Source organism: Lissotriton vulgaris, chromosome 3_1 (genome assembly GCF_964263255.1).
Source record: "Lissotriton vulgaris chromosome 3_1, aLisVul1.2, whole genome shotgun sequence".
NCBI classification, from domain to species: Eukaryota; Metazoa; Chordata; class Amphibia; order Caudata; family Salamandridae; genus Lissotriton; species Lissotriton vulgaris.
The window spans coordinates 611,349,715-611,367,290 of NC_141689.1; the positions used below are offsets into that span (position 1 = coordinate 611,349,715).

The following is a 17,576-nucleotide window of genomic DNA, read 5'->3' on the forward strand; positions in this document are numbered from 1 at the left end:
ACTCCAGGGAATCAAAGGCGTTGGTCGCATCTAGAAAGACAGCCACCGCGTTTATATCTGGGCGAGTGTCCTGTAAGATCGCAAATAGGGTTTGGAGGTTATGTGACATCCCTCTGCCAGGGACAAAACCAGATTGGTCCAGGAGTACTATGGCAGTCATGAGGGGGCTGATGCGATTCGCTATTTTGGCCAGTGTTTTAGCGTCAACATTAATGAGAGCAAGTGGCCTGTACGAGTTGCATTGGGTCACTAGCTTGACGGGTTTTAGGAGGGGGAAACAATAAGTGATTCACGCGTTGTCTGAGGGAGGATCCCTGTTTCTCTAGCCTCTTCACATACCTACCTGAGAATTGGGATGAGGGTTGTGCTGAATGTTTTGTAGATTTCGGCGTAAGCCTGTTTGGGCCAGGGGCCCGGCCAGATTGTAGATGCGTTATCTCGATGCTTATTTAGTTATCCTCAAAGTCTGCGAGGAGAAACTCTCTGTGAGCGTCGCTTAACCAACCTATGGCAATGTATTCAAAGAAAGGGCCATAGTCTAATGGTTGCATTCTGTGGGATTTGTATAATGTGCTATAGAATTTGTGAAATGTGGCTGCGATGTCTGAGGAGCTTTTATGGAGGCAATCCTCCTCGTTAGTTATTTGAAGTACGGTATTTGAGAATCTGGGTGGGTGGATTATTGCTGCAAACGCTTTCCCTTGCCTTTCGCCCTCCTTGTATTGCTGCGCTTGGTAGTATTTCCCCCTGAATTTGCACTCTCTTTTTGTGGTTTCTCGATATTCAGTATCCATGTCTCATCTGCGCCTGTAGTTCTGGGTTGGGCACCTTTGCATTTGACCGTCAAGGCGTTTTTAAATCTTTTTCCAATTTGTAAAGTGTGTTGTCAATATCCTTTAGTATCCCATCGCCTTTGACAATACAGATGCCACGGACTGTGACTTTAAAAGCCTCCCACACCGTGGAGTATTGTGATACTGAGTGTAGATTGCGCGGGAAGAAATCCTCTATTTCCTGTTCCGACTCACTTAAAGATTGGGTCCAGCAATGTGTGCGTGGGCAATTGCCAAGACCTGTATGGGGAGTTTTCGTAGGGGGGAGTAAGGGATATCAGCACAGGAAAGTGGTCGAAATAAGTGCACTGCGAGTGGGTTGCCTGCGTTAGCCATCGTTTCAATCCCGTGGATAGGATCCAACCATCAATGCGGGACCATGAGGAGTGTACTGTGGAATGGCATGTCCCTTCCCTTCCGTTAGGGTGGAGACTGCGCCAGTCGTTGATCAGCCTGTGATTTATAATCATATCTTTCAGATTACGTTGGGGCATGTGAGTAGTGGTGTGGCAGCGGGTGTGAGCCGTCGACAGACGGGTCAAGTGTGACGTTGAAATCCCAGCCCCATATCACCTGAGCAGAGCCAATATCTAGGATCTTCCCCCATAGGATATGAAAAAAATCATGGTTGATTGTGTTGGGGCCGTAACAGCTGATAAACGTTGTTGATTGGGAGGCCAACCATCCCCATAAGATGCAGTAGCACCCCAGAGGGTCTGCGAGTGAGCCAATGGCAGTGTAGGGGAGGCTGTGTTTGATCAGTATGGTAGTGCCCCGTGCATACGTGGAATACGAGGAGAAGCCGGGATGTGCCGTTCATCGAGCTGCAAACTTGGGAGTGACAGCGGGGTCGAGGTGCGTCTCTTGTAACATAGGACAGTGTATAATATGTCTGTCTAGATGTGCTAAGATAGGTCTGCGTTTACGGGGTTGCCCAGGCCGCGTACGTTCCATGTGAGGATATTACAACCGGGGAGGGGCTATGGCTGGTCATCCCCATTGCATATTGTAAACAGTGTGTCGAGTGTCGTGGTCATGTCGTGTGAACAAATAACGTGTGTCTGGCGTGTATTCGCTAGGTTGTCATTCAGTGGGGTAAAACTAACTTCCCTCCCTCTTCCCACATCTTCAGCCCAATCCTGCTGTGTCATGTGGCCCTCCCTCCCCTTCCAACACCAAAACTCCCAACAGGGGAGCATAGGGTAACACCTGTAATGAGGAAAGACCGAATCGGTCCAGGGATTTCCTGTTGGATAGAGGCCAAAGGGCGACACAGGGTCCCCTCTCTAGTGCGAGGGTGCTCCCGGAAAAGTATAAAGTCCCTCATTGCCGAGTGTTCGAATTTTGTGCTACCGGATGGGAAGTGGGACACATTTCTCATGCAGTGTCCATGAAGGGGTTGATGCAATTTGTGAGCTGTGGAGTTTAGTGAACAAAGCGTGTGCTCCACGACATCTTTACCCAATGGCGTTCTCCGGTGGTTGGCAGACTTCTTGCAGAATGGCTATTATTCTATGTCTGAAAAGGCAGTGCTGTAGGTGGTTGGGCTAGATGGAGATCCTCGGTCTGAGGGTCTCTTGGGTAGGGATTTCAAAAAGTCATTGACGTGTTGTGGGTTGGTAAACAAAATGTTGTTTTTCCCGGTATGTGACTTTCAAGCACTCCAGGGACAGCATGGCGTATGTGATATTCGCCTGTTGGAATCTTTTCTTGACTGGGAGAAACTTTCTGCGGGCCTCCTGGAACCCCATGGTGAAGTTCGGGTATATGGCTATTTCTGTACCTTCGAATAGATGCTTCTGTTTCTCTCTTGCTAGGCGTAATTCAGTGTTGCGGTCCGGGTAGTTTAAATTTTTGCGATGATAGGTCTTGGAAGGGTTCCTGGTGGAGGTCGAGTGGCCAGCGAGCGGTAAGCTCTTGTCACTATTAGCATTGCGGAGAATGCTTCTCTGCCAAACAGTGTAGTTAGTAGGCGTTCAACATATTCCTCCATTTTGTCTGTGTTAGTGGACTCCGGTACAACGAGAATTCTGAGGTTGTTCCTCCGTGATCTAGATTCCAAGTCCTCATTCTTGGCAGCTATCTCCTTTAGGACTTTTCCATGTTTCGCAACTTTGTTGTGTTGGCTGTGGAAGTGTCTTCTATATCTGAGATGCGTTGCTCGGTGTCTTTGAAATGCTATTCATGTTGGGTGAGCTTATTTGTACAACGTCTAGCCGCTTGCATATGGAGTCCATCTTGGTCTCAATTGAAGTTAGGTTCGATTTCATAGTGAGGAGCTGGGCCTTCAGGTCTTCAGTGGATGTAGGGGCCTCTGCAGTGTTGGGCCCGTCTCCATTTTCATCCTGGACGATGTGCGAACCTCAAATGTGATTTTTGTTTGTTTCCCATCCGTCTTCCCCGTGGTGCAACCCGCATGGAAGTATTTTCCACTGGTTGTCACAGACAATTTGAGTGGTGCAGGTTATATGGCGGGAGAGCAGCTGAGCGACGTACAGCTTAATGAAACAATGGCAAATTTCAGAGTGCTTAAGGCGCAGGGTCGTGGATGGCTCTCAAGGATTTCCGCCTCAGCAGCCTGTCCAGCTCCACGGCCACCTTTCCCGATTAGTGTGTCCTTGAGCGTTCTGCTGCTAGGCAGCAGTGGTTTGTGGTGCTTGGAGGGGGTTGATATCTAGTGACTGCTGTGAAGAACAAGGTCCGTGGTGGTGTGCAATAAGTGTTCTCAGCACAGCCGTGGCATGTCCACCTCAAGGAGAAGGTCTGAGCAGGGGATGGGGGCCCGTCAATGCAGCGCGAGCCGTACCCTGGACTGGGAGCCCCACGGGACTTGTGGCAAGGTCTTATAGCCCGCAGCGCCTGGATTCGGGTTTTCGCAATGCAGCAGTCAGGTTGTAGTCGCAGAGAGAATCGGGAGCAGAAGAAACGGCCCTTCGCCAGTGGCACGTATCAATGCAGGGAAGTTCACACTCACCAGCGTGCTGGGCTGTGTTCGCGGCCATGGCGCAGGCGATGGCTCGTGGCGGCTACGGTCAATGAAGGCTATGGTGGCAGCTGCAGGCTTTCAGGTGGAGACTGCAGCTGAGTCCGGGCCCCGGCAGAGCGAGGGCCCGTGAGGTATGGTGGTGTCTCGCCCTGGCGTACCGTCCTCTGTGTCTCGCTGCTGAGGCTGGGGCCTTGTGATTAGCCTGGGCTTACAGTTTCTGTAGCGAGATGCTGTAGCTCTCTGCCAACCTACGCAGGGGTCTCAGTCTTCTCTCCTGCGGGTTGCCCGTTATGCAGTGCGCTTGGCCGCCATCTTGTGGAAGTAGCAGTGCAGACTTCTCGGTGCTCCAGCCTGTTTCTTCAGTATCTCTTTCTGCAGACTGTAGCGACAGGTTTCCGATCCCGCTGCTGCACTTTTCAAGTTCTCCAATGTGGCATTTGAGGAGGACAGTTATGGATGTGTGCCCTGGGCTGCAAGAGCCTCATGCAATTGCGGCCATCTTGCTTGTGCGCCCTCTAGAGCCCCCGACTTAATCTTTTAACCAATACTGTTCCCCTTCCTTTACTTTTCATGGCCAGATGACACCCTTTTTAACTTCCTCTTTCCGAATGAGCTCAATGAAATTGCCATTATAATGAGGGGCCCATAAAACTTTCAACATTTTTGCCATTCAGTGTAATTTGCCTTGTCCTACATCTTGGTGTGATTACAGCAGAGTGGAACAATTAACCTGAAAGCAACATACTCTCCGAAAGCCCACAAATCTTTATAACAGACCCTTACAACAGAGAACCAAATGACGAATTCCAAAACCTGACTTGCACTTCACTCTAGAAAACCAATCATGCATGTACTCCCGTTCACAGTGAATACCCCACATCCTGCACCTACACCTACACCTATACAATTAAAGGGGAGGGCATGCACTTAACCGACTTATTGAATTTGTTCAGTATCGACCATTAATGTACCGAAGATGGCAACATAATAAAAGTATCAACCTAGAACCTGATGACCTTCAGAAAAACCTCTTCCTATTTCCCAGCATTCCTCAGTCTCACCCACACTCACATTCCACTGCCCATTTTGTTCCAGTCTAGGCAGGTCACTTCAACTACTGAGCTCCCACGACCAGCACTTTCATGAATGCCCTCATCTTTCAGCCACCAATATCTTAGCATTGGCCCTGCTCACCAGATCTCACCTAATTTCCGATACCCTTGTCATCACCATCTTCCACTCATGCATTATCCTCTCCCCAGTTTGCATTTACTGCAAATATATTCCAAGTATGGTAAGTGAAATTCCTAACCAACAAAATCTTTCTAAAAACCCAGCACCCCACCTAGCAAAATTTGCAGTGCCAGGATAATCATACATGCACAGCCTACCTTTTTATACTCGATATTAAAAGTTATTCATTGTTTCACTTGATTAAGAGAGTGTACCTCCCCTACCAACGTATGCATGCTGATATTACCCGCTTGATAGCTACTGACTGTCTCGCCAAATTAACAGCTATTCTTTAAATGGTTGTAATGCACAAAACGCTGCCCACTTGGAGCAGAGCACCCTCTTCAGCAAATACAGTCATTATTCTTCACATTATACTGATGGGGATCATCTTCATTACATTCAGGAAAGAGCTGCATACTTCTCGAAATCAGGGCCAGTTCTACTTTCTAATCCTGGTCATCTCTGCAGCTTTCAACTTTATTTAATACATAGTACTGTTCAGCTGACTCTTTTCAAGCTTTTGAATATCCGGAACAGTCCTGCATTGGTTCACCTCCTTTCAGGACAACAGAACCTTTCTGTTCCACTTCAGGTTGGCTGTCTAGCACTCGGGGTCTGCTACTATATCCTGCAGAATCTCACAGGGCTGGGCACTGTTTCTGACTGTCGTGCATGCATAAATGCTTCTACTGATCACCAGAATCACTTGCCACAATCTTGGTTTCCACATGTTCACAGATGATACTCTGATACATGTCTGCCTTGGACTAGCTGGTTTCCAAAAAACCGGTTGTCCCACAACTATTTCTTCTACAACTGGGTCTGCCTCTAATGCTCAGAGACTGAAACTCTGCTGCCCAGAATGGATTATTTCCACATCCTCCAAGGGACCTTCAGCAACTGTTCTCAAAAGTCCTAAATCTCCGTTTCTTGTCTACCAAGCTCCAATGGATTTTAATTGAGCTGACGACTCATCGTAGCACAGTAGAGCATGGGTCATATATCTAATATTTTGATATCCCTCCAATCGATTCTAGTCAAACCCTTTGTATAGCAAAGGAAGTCCTGCACATTAAAGCTATCAATTATTTTTGCAAACTGATGGTGCCCAAGGTTGGCCAGCGAGAACAGACTCTCCATCCACCAAGCGAGACACTAAAGTTGTGTTCCCCTGCACATGATCAGTACTGGGACTTAGGTGCACTTCAGTGAGCTACTATAAATTGTTCAAGTAACACTGAAGTATAAAATGGTCTATAATAGTGACTTTATGTGGCTGCAGATGATAGTCTCAATAGCAAACCTACTACTCAAACTGTTAAAGGGGTTTCTGCATGAACTAAAAAATCATCCTGGGGGTACCTTTTTACTCCAGGTTGACATTTATATAGCCATAGGTAAATTGTTGGTGGTTTGATGCATATTTTGATATTTGCACAGGATGCTTAATGGCTACGGTAGATGGTGATTTAAGGATACGCCTAGTGGTTACACTGTCTGTTTGATTATGAGAGCCCCAAATAAATATTGCACCATGTGACATCCTGGACTGCTTGGTTCAGAATTCATCAGTTTCAATGATTGCTTCAAAGTAAAAGGTTGTTCAAAGTGGGGTATAATATGAAGATGTTAGTGTTTTCTACAGCAAAATCCATATATGCTGGTATTTACCAAGCATTTTCCACCAGTGTATATATGGCGGGATTCAGCTGGTAATGCGTACCTGGATAGCATTGCGTGGATGAAGACTTTTTTTGTACTGATGTGTGATTGTGATACATTTTGCAAAGTGTATCATTCCGATCCCTATGTAAATAGAAGTTTTTGCAGGGATCGGAGTTATCCATCTCCGCTCTAACCAGGGCCTTGGTGCTTAAATGATATACATTGTGGTTCTAATTCTTGATGGGTCGCACATCAGTTACATCATTTTCTGGTTAAATAATAATTGTACTTTTCATTGAGTACATGATTACTTGATAAGTATAATTTCTAGATGAGGCATATTTTGCACACGGGGCCGTTTGTACTGTTATATGATTTACCGAATGGTAATTTGTGATTCTTTAAAAAAAATCACATTTTTCGAATCCGTAATTGAAATATACTGTGTTCCAAATAGCGTTTATTTAGTAATCATTTTACTAAAATACCGAATTGCAAAAAGCAAGTCGTTCAGGGTCCGCAAATTGCAAACTTCATCCAGCCACACCTATGGCATCACAGTCAGATTACATTGCAGCACTGCCTTTCAGAAACATAAGTAAACAAGGCCCTGTTAGGACTCTCCGCTTACTGGTGAAATGTCAAGACAGGAAGGACAGGGAAGGACTCTTCTAGAAAGAGAAAACAGACGTTTTCTGATGGTTAAATGGCTATACTGCTGGAGGAGCGTTTAATAAATAGTAATCCGTTTTTTAGAAGAGGCTCCCTAACCATACATGAATTCACTAAAAAAAAATGGGCATGGAGCCATATTCAAGAACAGATTAATGCTGTGGGGGTACCAACGAGCAGTATTCCTGAAGTTCATAAAAGGTGGTACAACTTTCACTCACGAATGGAGAATCTGGCAAGTATGATAAAGGGAAGTTGCCGGCACGAAAGGGGGGCCTTCTACACAGCCATGAACAAGGCCATCGCGAGCACCCGGACTACTGAGTCTGTATTAGGCCTTACAAATGTGAACACCTCTTAGTTTGGAAAATGTTTTTTACAATAAGTCACATTTTAAACTTTAAATATGTTTATTATAACTGTCATGGAATTATGTCTAAACCGATTACGTTTGAGTTGCGCGCATTTCACATGTAAATTAATTTACATTTAGTAGTTTCCAAAATTGTATCAGTGGATTTATAGTGCAATAGAAGTCCTGCAGCTTTTATGAATATAAAAGGATTGTATAGTTTCCTATTGGATTATAAGAAAATTCCTTTTCAGTTTGGAATAACATTAATCTTTAGCACCATGATACCCGAAAAAGTTAGCATGCTTTTGCTTGTACATACTTATGTGCCATTCAAAGAACATAGCATTGTATGTAATAAATGTTTAACCTTGTATACAGATATGGAAGAAAACATTACTGAGGGCTATGTTGATCACAATGTGGCTGATGTAGAGCATCAGGGGTATACCACCAATGATCTGCCTACACCAATGGAGATTACACCTACATTGTCTGAAACAATTGTGCCTCATAGAAGACCGCCCCCTAGATCTACTAGAAATGTATGTCTACCAACACGGCGAAGAACAAACGTTTATATACAGAGACTTAGGAGGCAAAAGTCCTGATTACTGCCAGGCGCCCACCAAAACCTGGTATCTTATCTGCTATGATTAAAAGTATAAACAATTTAAACAAAAATATAAAGTAATTACGTAATTAAGGTCAAAGGGTGTATTACGTCACATCCGCTTTGGTGTCTCTGCTTCCCCTTCTTAGAGTCCATTTTCATACAACAAATGGGGTTTAGGTTCTGGGTCGTTAAATATTTATGTTGGGGTTCTCCTTTTTTTGAGGTTTACACTTTTCTTTTCTCTCTCCTTTTCCTCTTGAAAAGCAGCCTGCCACAGCAGGAGATACTCCGAAGCTGATAGTTCCAAAAAAACGGGCCATGGAAGAATTCACACCTGCATTTCAGCCATAGTGATATGTGCCTCTAAAGGTTAATCTCTGGCTCCCAGCAGTACACTTTAGAATGCCCTTATCAGCCCCATGTACTCCCTGAGATGTGTCAAGGTCCTTTCCTTGTGACCCAAAAAACACCCTTTTGAAGTGAAGTGTACAAGGGGAGTCTTGCTATGCCTTCTTCTAGTGTATCCTAGCCAGCTCACAGTAATGCAGCAATACATACTACTCTTCATGTCTTTACCAGACAGGCCTGGGCTTCCCAAAATGGAATGCAGGGTCCTCCATGTAATGTACCAATACAGTCACTCTTTCACTCGGTGTCTGGCTATAGCACATACACTATCCAGTATTGTTACCTCAGAGTTTTGGGTTACAGGAGGTTTTCTCCTCCTTGCTAAGATCACAATACCTTTATCCACTGGAATATTCCTGACAACCTTAAGCAGGCCATAATTCTGCCTTTCCCGTAAAAACAGAATTCTAGTTCTAAAATCTTATCCAACTATAAACCTATCTCACTTCTGCCTTGTGTTACATGTGCTTTTGGAATCTGTGTGAAGCATTTAACTGTTGGCTTACGTAGAGAGCAACAACATCTGAGTTTGGCCTCTGAAAACATAATTTGCTGTACAGCCTCGAAATTGAAAGAGACTGGGAGGCAGAATTATCATGCTCAAGACTCCTCTTGCATTTGAGACTGGAATCCGATTACCACAAGTTTAACAAAGGACCAAAGCGTCATCTACTCACCTCTTCAGACTTACCGTTTACTAGGCAACACTGTCAATCTTTTCTAAATATCTTTCATATTTGTTGAGTAACTGGAACTTCTCACCATGGAACTTTACTGACTCATCACATATCACATGTTTAAGAATAGAAAATGTTTCCTGCCAATATACTTGGCCTGCTCATTAAAGTTCAATTGGGGCCTCCTCAAGGCTTTGCAATATAGCTTTCTCCAACATGGAGAGGGCATATGCAACTTACCTAGGATGACATCTAATTCTACCTGACCCTTTTAGATTGCTGATTTACCCCTACAACTGACAGTGCCCAGGATTTTTCCTGATCTAGCAAGATGGGTGTTCCAGCGGAAAACCCAGAAGAATAACCCATTTAAATACTGCTTCAATGTGCCTGCTGTAATCAATATGTAACTCCACCCCATCATTCGAATAGCTGGTAGACCAACTCAAGCTTTGTGCATCACTTTAGCAAAAAAAAAAATACAAAAACGATGCACATAAAATGAAGTTTCAGACTTCACAAAAGTTTCTTCAGCTTTATCTCTGCAGATATTAGTGGCAAAAAACATAATGTAAAAAAATTAAAAATTAATTGTGCTGGAGTGGAAATAGTAAAACCCTTCTCTATAATTTGCTTCATTCTGGAGTTGATTGAGTTGCATGTCTTTGCTTTATTGCAATTCACCTTATTATTAATCGACAGCACATTTTCTTCCCATTAGTTCCCATTGGTTAGTCTCTGTTTGTCACGCCCACTCTAACTGGATTAAAACAGCCTGACTGACTACAAGTGCCTGTCCACTGTTGTAGAATGCCTGTATTCCATTAGCTTTCTTCAATTTCAGCTTTCTTCAGTTACTGTAACGCATTTTAAGAAATTTCTGACCCAGGTTTTTAAACTGCATTAAGATAGCTTGTGATCAGACATTACGCATAGCATAGTATTACAAAATACAATGCTGAATAGAGTGTCAAAACTTTCCAAACACTCACCCCCAGTCACAGATCTGGGTTTAATCATTCTTATTTTGCTTCACCCCAGTTTGGATCCAGCAATATGCAAATCCGTCTTGACCTTGTTCCTCAAGGGAACAGTCCAGCCCGAACTGCCAAGCCACGTCCTCCCTGGAACGGAAACAAGCATCCTGGGACTGGTTTCAAAGTCTGATTCAATACGGATTTGCATATGGATGTGTCTAAACTGGAACGGCATGCTATGCAAAAAAGCTATGAATTTAGGCCCAGATCTCTGTACTGGGGGTGAATGTTTGACATTATTCAGCATTCCGTCCATCAATTGCTCTTTATGCATACTTTACACCTGGCACATCCTATAGGAAGGCACATGTATGTATCATACTTGATAACTTCAAATAGACACATGCTCTGATTTACTGTACAATATATGAAGTGTTCTCACAGGAGTGGTTTTTGTTTTTAGGAATTGAAAGATATAGCACTAAATACAGCCTGGAGAAAGCCAAAGAACTGAACGCGCAGTGGACCCCAGGTAAATTAAAAATGCCAGGTGTATACCAAATAGCTGTAAGTGCTAAAGAACTATTTGGGGATTCAGTAGAGTAAATCACTCAACCGTTTTGCGGTAACTTGCCTTTAATAATTATTAAGAAAAAACATATCTGATTTATGTGCGGAGTTTCTAACGGTACACTAGTTCAACTCTTCTTTCCTAAGTAATGCATTCAGGAACTATACTTGGGTTAGGAGTAGTGCCTGTTATGGGTTATTTTCTCAGTTGTCTTTCAATAATGTGTCTTGTTAATTGGAAATGAAAACAAATGGGCATAACTGACTAAGGTATCGCAAGATGCCTTTCTTGATCAGCAATGTGTTCTGTTTATGCAGACTTATTTTTATGACTTGACGTTTTAGTAAGCAGTGGAAACTGTATGTGTGTTTGGTGGAGGAGTGTTGTATAATCCGTTTAGTTTAAGTTGTGTTAGAAGTCAGTGACCCGTACACTGGTTTCTTGCCTTGGTCCAATCATTAGAGACTCCTAATGCTATGAAGTTCATCAAAGCAGGCGCGCACCCGCCTCATGGGTATACTGAATTGTTTTAAGTGTTTTGTTTCCTAGTTTGGTTGCTTCTCCATATTGAAGGCGAAAGCATGTGAAATGGCACATCATTTGGTGAGTGCATTATGTTTCTCCATGACTTGTCCACCGGTTCCCTATGTTAGGACTGTGGACAGTTTAACCTCAAGTAGAAATTGGTCATTCTAGTGGACTCGCCGCCACACAAGAACAATCTATCTTGGTTTAGTTTGTCTTTTACAGGAAAGTGTATGCGAAAGTGAAATACTATTGTGTCAAAACAAAGATTTACTAAAACAACCATGCGAGGACATTTCATAATGATGTACCAAGATAGGTAGTCCTATTTAAAACATGGCCTCGATAATAAAATATGTATTTAAAGAAACCACTGCTTTCCACAATTAGAACCTCACAATTAAATATTTCTTCATGCTCATCAAAATAATTATATATAGACCTTAATTTCATATTTACATGAAACAAAAGGTACATAACTAGTATCCTAACCCTTGTCCTTTCCATAAGATAAAGTACAAAAAGCCTTATGACAGCTGCTTGTTTGACAAGCGGTTTTAAGATATCAGTGGACTCAATAGTTGGAGGATAGAATTTTTGTACCAGACATATAGATCAACATTTCAGATCATTCAGGTTCCACATGAAAAATTGCTCCTCCTAAAATGGAAAAACCAAAGCCCAGACTACTAAAAGACAAAATCATCTACAAACACCGAGATAAGTACTTACCCAGTTTAGACATTCATTTGCTTCCACAATGTAATCAAGTCAAATAGTGTTGCACCCACACAAAGTTAATTATTTAAAATCATTTCTAAATCACAACACAAAATTCTGTATGCTTGAATTTCCTTTTTTTTTAAGTTTATCAATTTTGGCTTGTTTATTAGGAAGTGGTAAGTTTCCACAGAACTATGAGAGGATAAACATAGGTTCTTCTTAACCCTTTCGCTGCTGATGACGAGCTCAGCTCGTCATCACCCACGGGTGTTGTGTGCTGATGACGAGCTGAGCTCGTCATGGAAACAGCAAAATGGCATTTTGCAGCACAGGGCAAAAATCCCTGCAGCAGCCATGTGGTTAAAGGCAGTACAGGTTCTTCTCTTCTTCTTTGTTAAATCTTTTTCCTTTTTTTAAAAACAATTCTTTATAGAAATTTACAGTGGTTATATTGACCCACCCTCCCCACCCCTAAGGGCCCCCCGATACAGGCAACATTCTATACTTACAAAAAGCAAACATCTTTGTATTGTCACAAATAATATAATACTAAATAAGTCTAATCGAAAACCAAAGGATAGGAAGAACAAAAAACACAAAAGAAAACAAGAAAAGAGGATCCGAGGACATCTCCATTTTAGTAATTGCATATCATTACTATTTCTTAATTTCATAACTAATCCGGTCTCCCTACTCCTAGTCTGTCCGGGTCCCAAATTTCTAGTCCCTTTTTTTTCTTCTTCAGGCCCTGGCGACTATAAATAGCTATTTCGAGGTTGTATGTAGCTAAGAAGCGTGTCCGCCATTGTTGAAATGTAGGTGGATATTGATCCAGCCAGGCTGATGTCAAACAAATTCTTAGTACAGCCATCGAGATAAATGAGTCCCTGCATGGCGTTGGGTCTAGTAGCCCTATCCACCCCTATTAATATTTCTGCTGTGGTAATCTCTATACTAGTCTCTAAAATTCCAGATAGAAAAGTAGAGATTTCTCGTTTTATAGTGTCTAAAGTGTGGCATGTGGCCAGCATATGTATCAAATCAGCCTTGGGCATAGTACATCTAGGGCAAAGTGTACCTTTGCCCATGCTCCATTTAGATATCTTTCAGGGGTGTAATAGAGTTGGAAAAAGGTTTTGTAGAATTGGGCTTGTAGCTTGGTGGACATTAAAATAGAGCTGGACAGTTCCAATGCTTTACGAGCTTGTTACTCTGTAATAGCTATTTTGTTTTGCCAATTACATGCATGTTTATCTAAATCATCTGGTAATGCTGCATTTAAATCTTTATAGATCTCTCCAATTTTGACCCTTTCTGATCTGGCACAGTTTCGATTGCTAATATTTTATGCATGAATTTCCATTTCCATTTTTGCAATTCTAGATGGACAATTTGATGACACATGCTGGGAGAAGATCTTCGCCTCATAGCTTGTGGCTAACTTATTTTGTCTCACCTGGCATTTTCCCATGACTCATCCCATGAACTATGGCCTTCGGGGTCATGTAGTGGCTATGTGTGGTCAGAGGCATCGGGGAATAAGCTGTGCCTGATATCAGTGGCCGTTTGTTAAAACTGTGTTGCTGGTTGCTAGTAACATCACAAAATAAAATGGTGGCTGGAGTGTTGAAACTTTTCTAGCACTTGACCCTAGTCAACAGGGCTCCCAAATAGTTCCATGATGATCATCCTGGAACAAAGCCAACTTGAGGTGTGAATCAGTGATGGCAAGACTGTGCGCTGTGGCCAGAGTTTTGACAACATTGATTAACTGGAGCAGTTAAGGGGTTCGTTCCCTTCGTTTGGGCTATGTGAAATAGTAGCTTTGATAGATATCCGTCTGAGGAGCCCCAAGGCCTTAGTTTTCTATTCTATTCCCACCAGGAACCTACATGTAGAGAGATAGGAGATTGTATATCTATTCCATTATTCTCTCATCCTCCAATATAACTCTAGTATCCAGGGACAGGCTACTTATGCCTAAGCAGTGAACAAATGCTTCTTCAAAGTCCACTGTTTGGGAAGTCTCCAAAACATGAAGGGCTTTTCATTGGAAAGTGAATGTTTATGCATCATCAGTAAGGTGAGTAAGTAGGTTTTGCTCACATACTAGAGCAATGGCTTTGGGCATCTATGCATCTCTGTTTTTGAGTGGAGCTGCCAGTAGCCTTCCTAGTCTCTTTGCCCTATTTGTAGCAGTACCACTTTAATTTGACTAGGACTCCTTCCGCTTTGAGAAAAAAAAACGTTGAAGATAGCTTTGTGGATTCCACGTGGTGTTGAGATGGGAGTAAGGCTATAATTATACTGCATTTTCAAGTCTTGCATGCCAAGGTTCAGGCGATCACACTCAGAGTTTGGTTTCTGTTAGAAATGGGATTTCTGGTTGGTTAAGGCTTGCGCCAAGGCCAGGCAGAAACCACCACTCTAGTCAGGGCAAGGGAGTTACACACTGAAGATAACTCCTGCTCACCTCCTTGGTAGCTTGGCACGAGCAGTCAGGCTTATTCCAGAGGCAATGTGTAAAGCGTTTGCTCAACACACACACACAGCAGCAACACAGTAGGCACACCTCAAAAGAAACTCCACACAAGGTTATAATAGAAATAGAATTTGTATTATCATAAACACCTTAGAAACCTAATCACACATTTACACTGTGCCAACTGGCACTAGGCAATATTCACAGGGGATTTTATACAGGACCAGGCCAATTGGGCCACAGTCAGCAGAACAGGTAAGTAAATGTAAAACACAACCAGTAACTACTGGTACCATAATGACTTAAGTATGATCATATTCTCATTACACACCCTCCTAAAATATCATAGCATGACATTAGACATAACCACATTAGCTTTAGACAACCTCTTTAGCATAAACACACTACGCATTAGGCCTCACCAGGATGAACACATTATGCAATAACCTCATGAGCATAAACCTCATTAGAGGCATAAATCAGGGTGCATAAATCACGTTTGGCACATCATACAAAAATCACAGTAGGGCCCTGCGTCCTACTAACCTACAACTGACCCCCAGGCCAACTGGCCTTCTCAGAGGGCTCAAATGCCCAAAGTCCCAAATGTCAGGGAGGCTGCCAGTGCTGCAGAATCCCAAAAGTGCGCCATTGCACTGGCACCACTGTGCCTCCTGGGTCCCCACTGGGACTACTCCAAATGCTCTGGCCTAAACGTTGCAGCTACCGCTAATTGCCATTTAGCTGTGAGGCAAAACGTGGGAATGAGCACTCACTGTGCCCTCTGCACAACTGTGCCCAATCGTTGCAGCTGCCTGTTCTGGTGTGGCGCAGCAGGGGATAACCAAAAAGGCCTGGCACCACTGCGCCTCTCTTGTCCCACTCTGGGACTTCTATCAAAAAAGCTGCTAAATGTTGCAGCTGCCCGCACTGGTGTGGCACAGCTGTGAAGAGACAAGACAGTCACAGGCACCTTGGTGCTCTCCGGCCCCCACCTGGGGCTCTAAGAACAAATGTGCCCCTGTCGTTGGGGAAAAATGGCACGGGCAATACATGTGCCATCTGAGCCCCACTCTGGGACTCTTAGGAAACAAAAGTGCCCCCTTGATGCAGCTGCCTGCAATTGCGGTGCAACTGTAAGCACAAAGAAAGACTGGCACTCGCAGTGCCTCAGGGGCATCAACCATCGAGAAGCCCTACTCACCGGGCTCTCTTTGGGCAGAACTCCTCCAGTACAGGCGGCCTCACTTCTCCCAGTCTCCTCTGCATGTTCAGGAGATCCCCCACTCCTCGGGGACTCTCTCTCCTTGGCTCTCGGGCGGCATGCTAAGGAGAACCCCTACTCCTCGGGGGTTCCCCTTCCTTCGTGGCAGCCCTTACAGGGCTTCCCTCAGCTTTACGGGAGCCCCACCTTTACTCTGATGCCCTGCCAGCTGGCTGCTCTGCCATTGGTGGCTGCGCCAGCCTCTTCCTGTTTTGGGCCAGCCCAGAGTCATGCAGACTCTGCCTGGCTACCGGGTCGGGTCGGCTGATTCTTTCTTTGCGGCTGGGGGGCAAACTCCTCTTACACGTGGGGTGGGTACCCGCTCACCAAATAAATCCTCAAGGCGGGATGGGCACCCGCAGAGGCTAGGAGGAATGCAGGCTGGGCACCCACGATAGTTATCACTAAAAGCGGGGTGGACACCTGCTCCAAAGGAGGCACAAATGTGGGGTGGGCACCAGCGACTAAAATAAACATAAAGCGGGGTGGGCACCCACTTCCAAATAAAACGCAGATGCGGGGTGGGCATGCTTTTTCCTTAATGTGCAGGGTGGGCTCCTGCTTTACCAGTGTAGCACAGGGAGGGGGAATCCCACACGTCTGGATTCCCTCGCAACCTCACGCTACCGACACCAGCTCCTCCCCTCTGCTGGCAATTTAAATATAGCGCTCACAAGGTGTTAGGGCAACAAAAAGTCCTTAGGTATCAAAGGGCATAGCGGGGCCTAGGGAGGCCAGCACACAGAGCCCTCCAGCAGGGAGGCAAGCCCACATGGCGGTTCCTCCTGGGCCCCAGCAGCAGCAAGCCCCAGCAAGTCAGTAACAGCACCCTTTTAATGGGGTCACAGCCCCAGTATTAATACACAGAATCTTTGTCTGCAGGACAGGGCTTTTGGCGGAACCAGATGCAACTGGTTAAGGGGGGATTTGGAGCACTTTGTTGACAGGGCTCCTCTTCTCTATTGTTAGGTGGGGGCTCGTCACCACATGAGGGTGGAACCAGCATTCACCAGGGCAGGCACAATCCTATTCATGGACCAGGGACTTCTCCTCTCATCACTCCAAATGAAGATGTCCCATTCAGCCTAGTGCGGACTCACTCTGCCCCTCCTGGAGCTACACACACACACGCACACACACACACACACCTCCCAGCCCCTGTCACTCAAAAGCCAGACATGCAATTCACATCAGGCAGACACATAGCACACCGAAATGCCTACTCTTAAAAGCGGCATTTCTAAAATAGTTAAAATAAATGTGCGCACACCATTGCGTAGCATTTATTATCACTATTCCAAACATACCAAACTTGACCATGCTGCGCCTCTCGTATCAGGAATTACCACTGAAACACTTATCAGGGAACCCCCCCAATGCATTCCTATGGGAGGGCAGCCCCTAAGTAGTGAGAAACTAAAATGACTGTTTGTCACTACCAGGAAATGTCACACACTTAAGGTTTATGTCCGATCTTTTACCTACATAGGGCTAGCTAGGGCCTAACTTCGGGGTGACTGATATGCAGTAAAAAGGGGGGGTCACAGACATGGCACACACTTTTGGTGCCACGTCACAGCGGCAGTAAC

General features: G+C 44.5%; 1 protein-coding gene across 1 annotated transcript in view; it reads left to right on the plus strand.

The window, feature by feature from the left end:
* POLR3G (RNA polymerase III subunit G) overlaps nt 1–17,576 on the plus strand; it is a 236,657-nt gene that overhangs the window by 53,863 nt on the left and 165,218 nt on the right. The window contains exon 3 of the mRNA XM_086962996.1: nt 10,886–10,954. Within this exon, the coding sequence (XP_086819122.1) occupies nt 10,886–10,954 (69 nt within the window). The remainder of the gene's footprint in view (nt 1–10,885; nt 10,955–17,576) is intronic.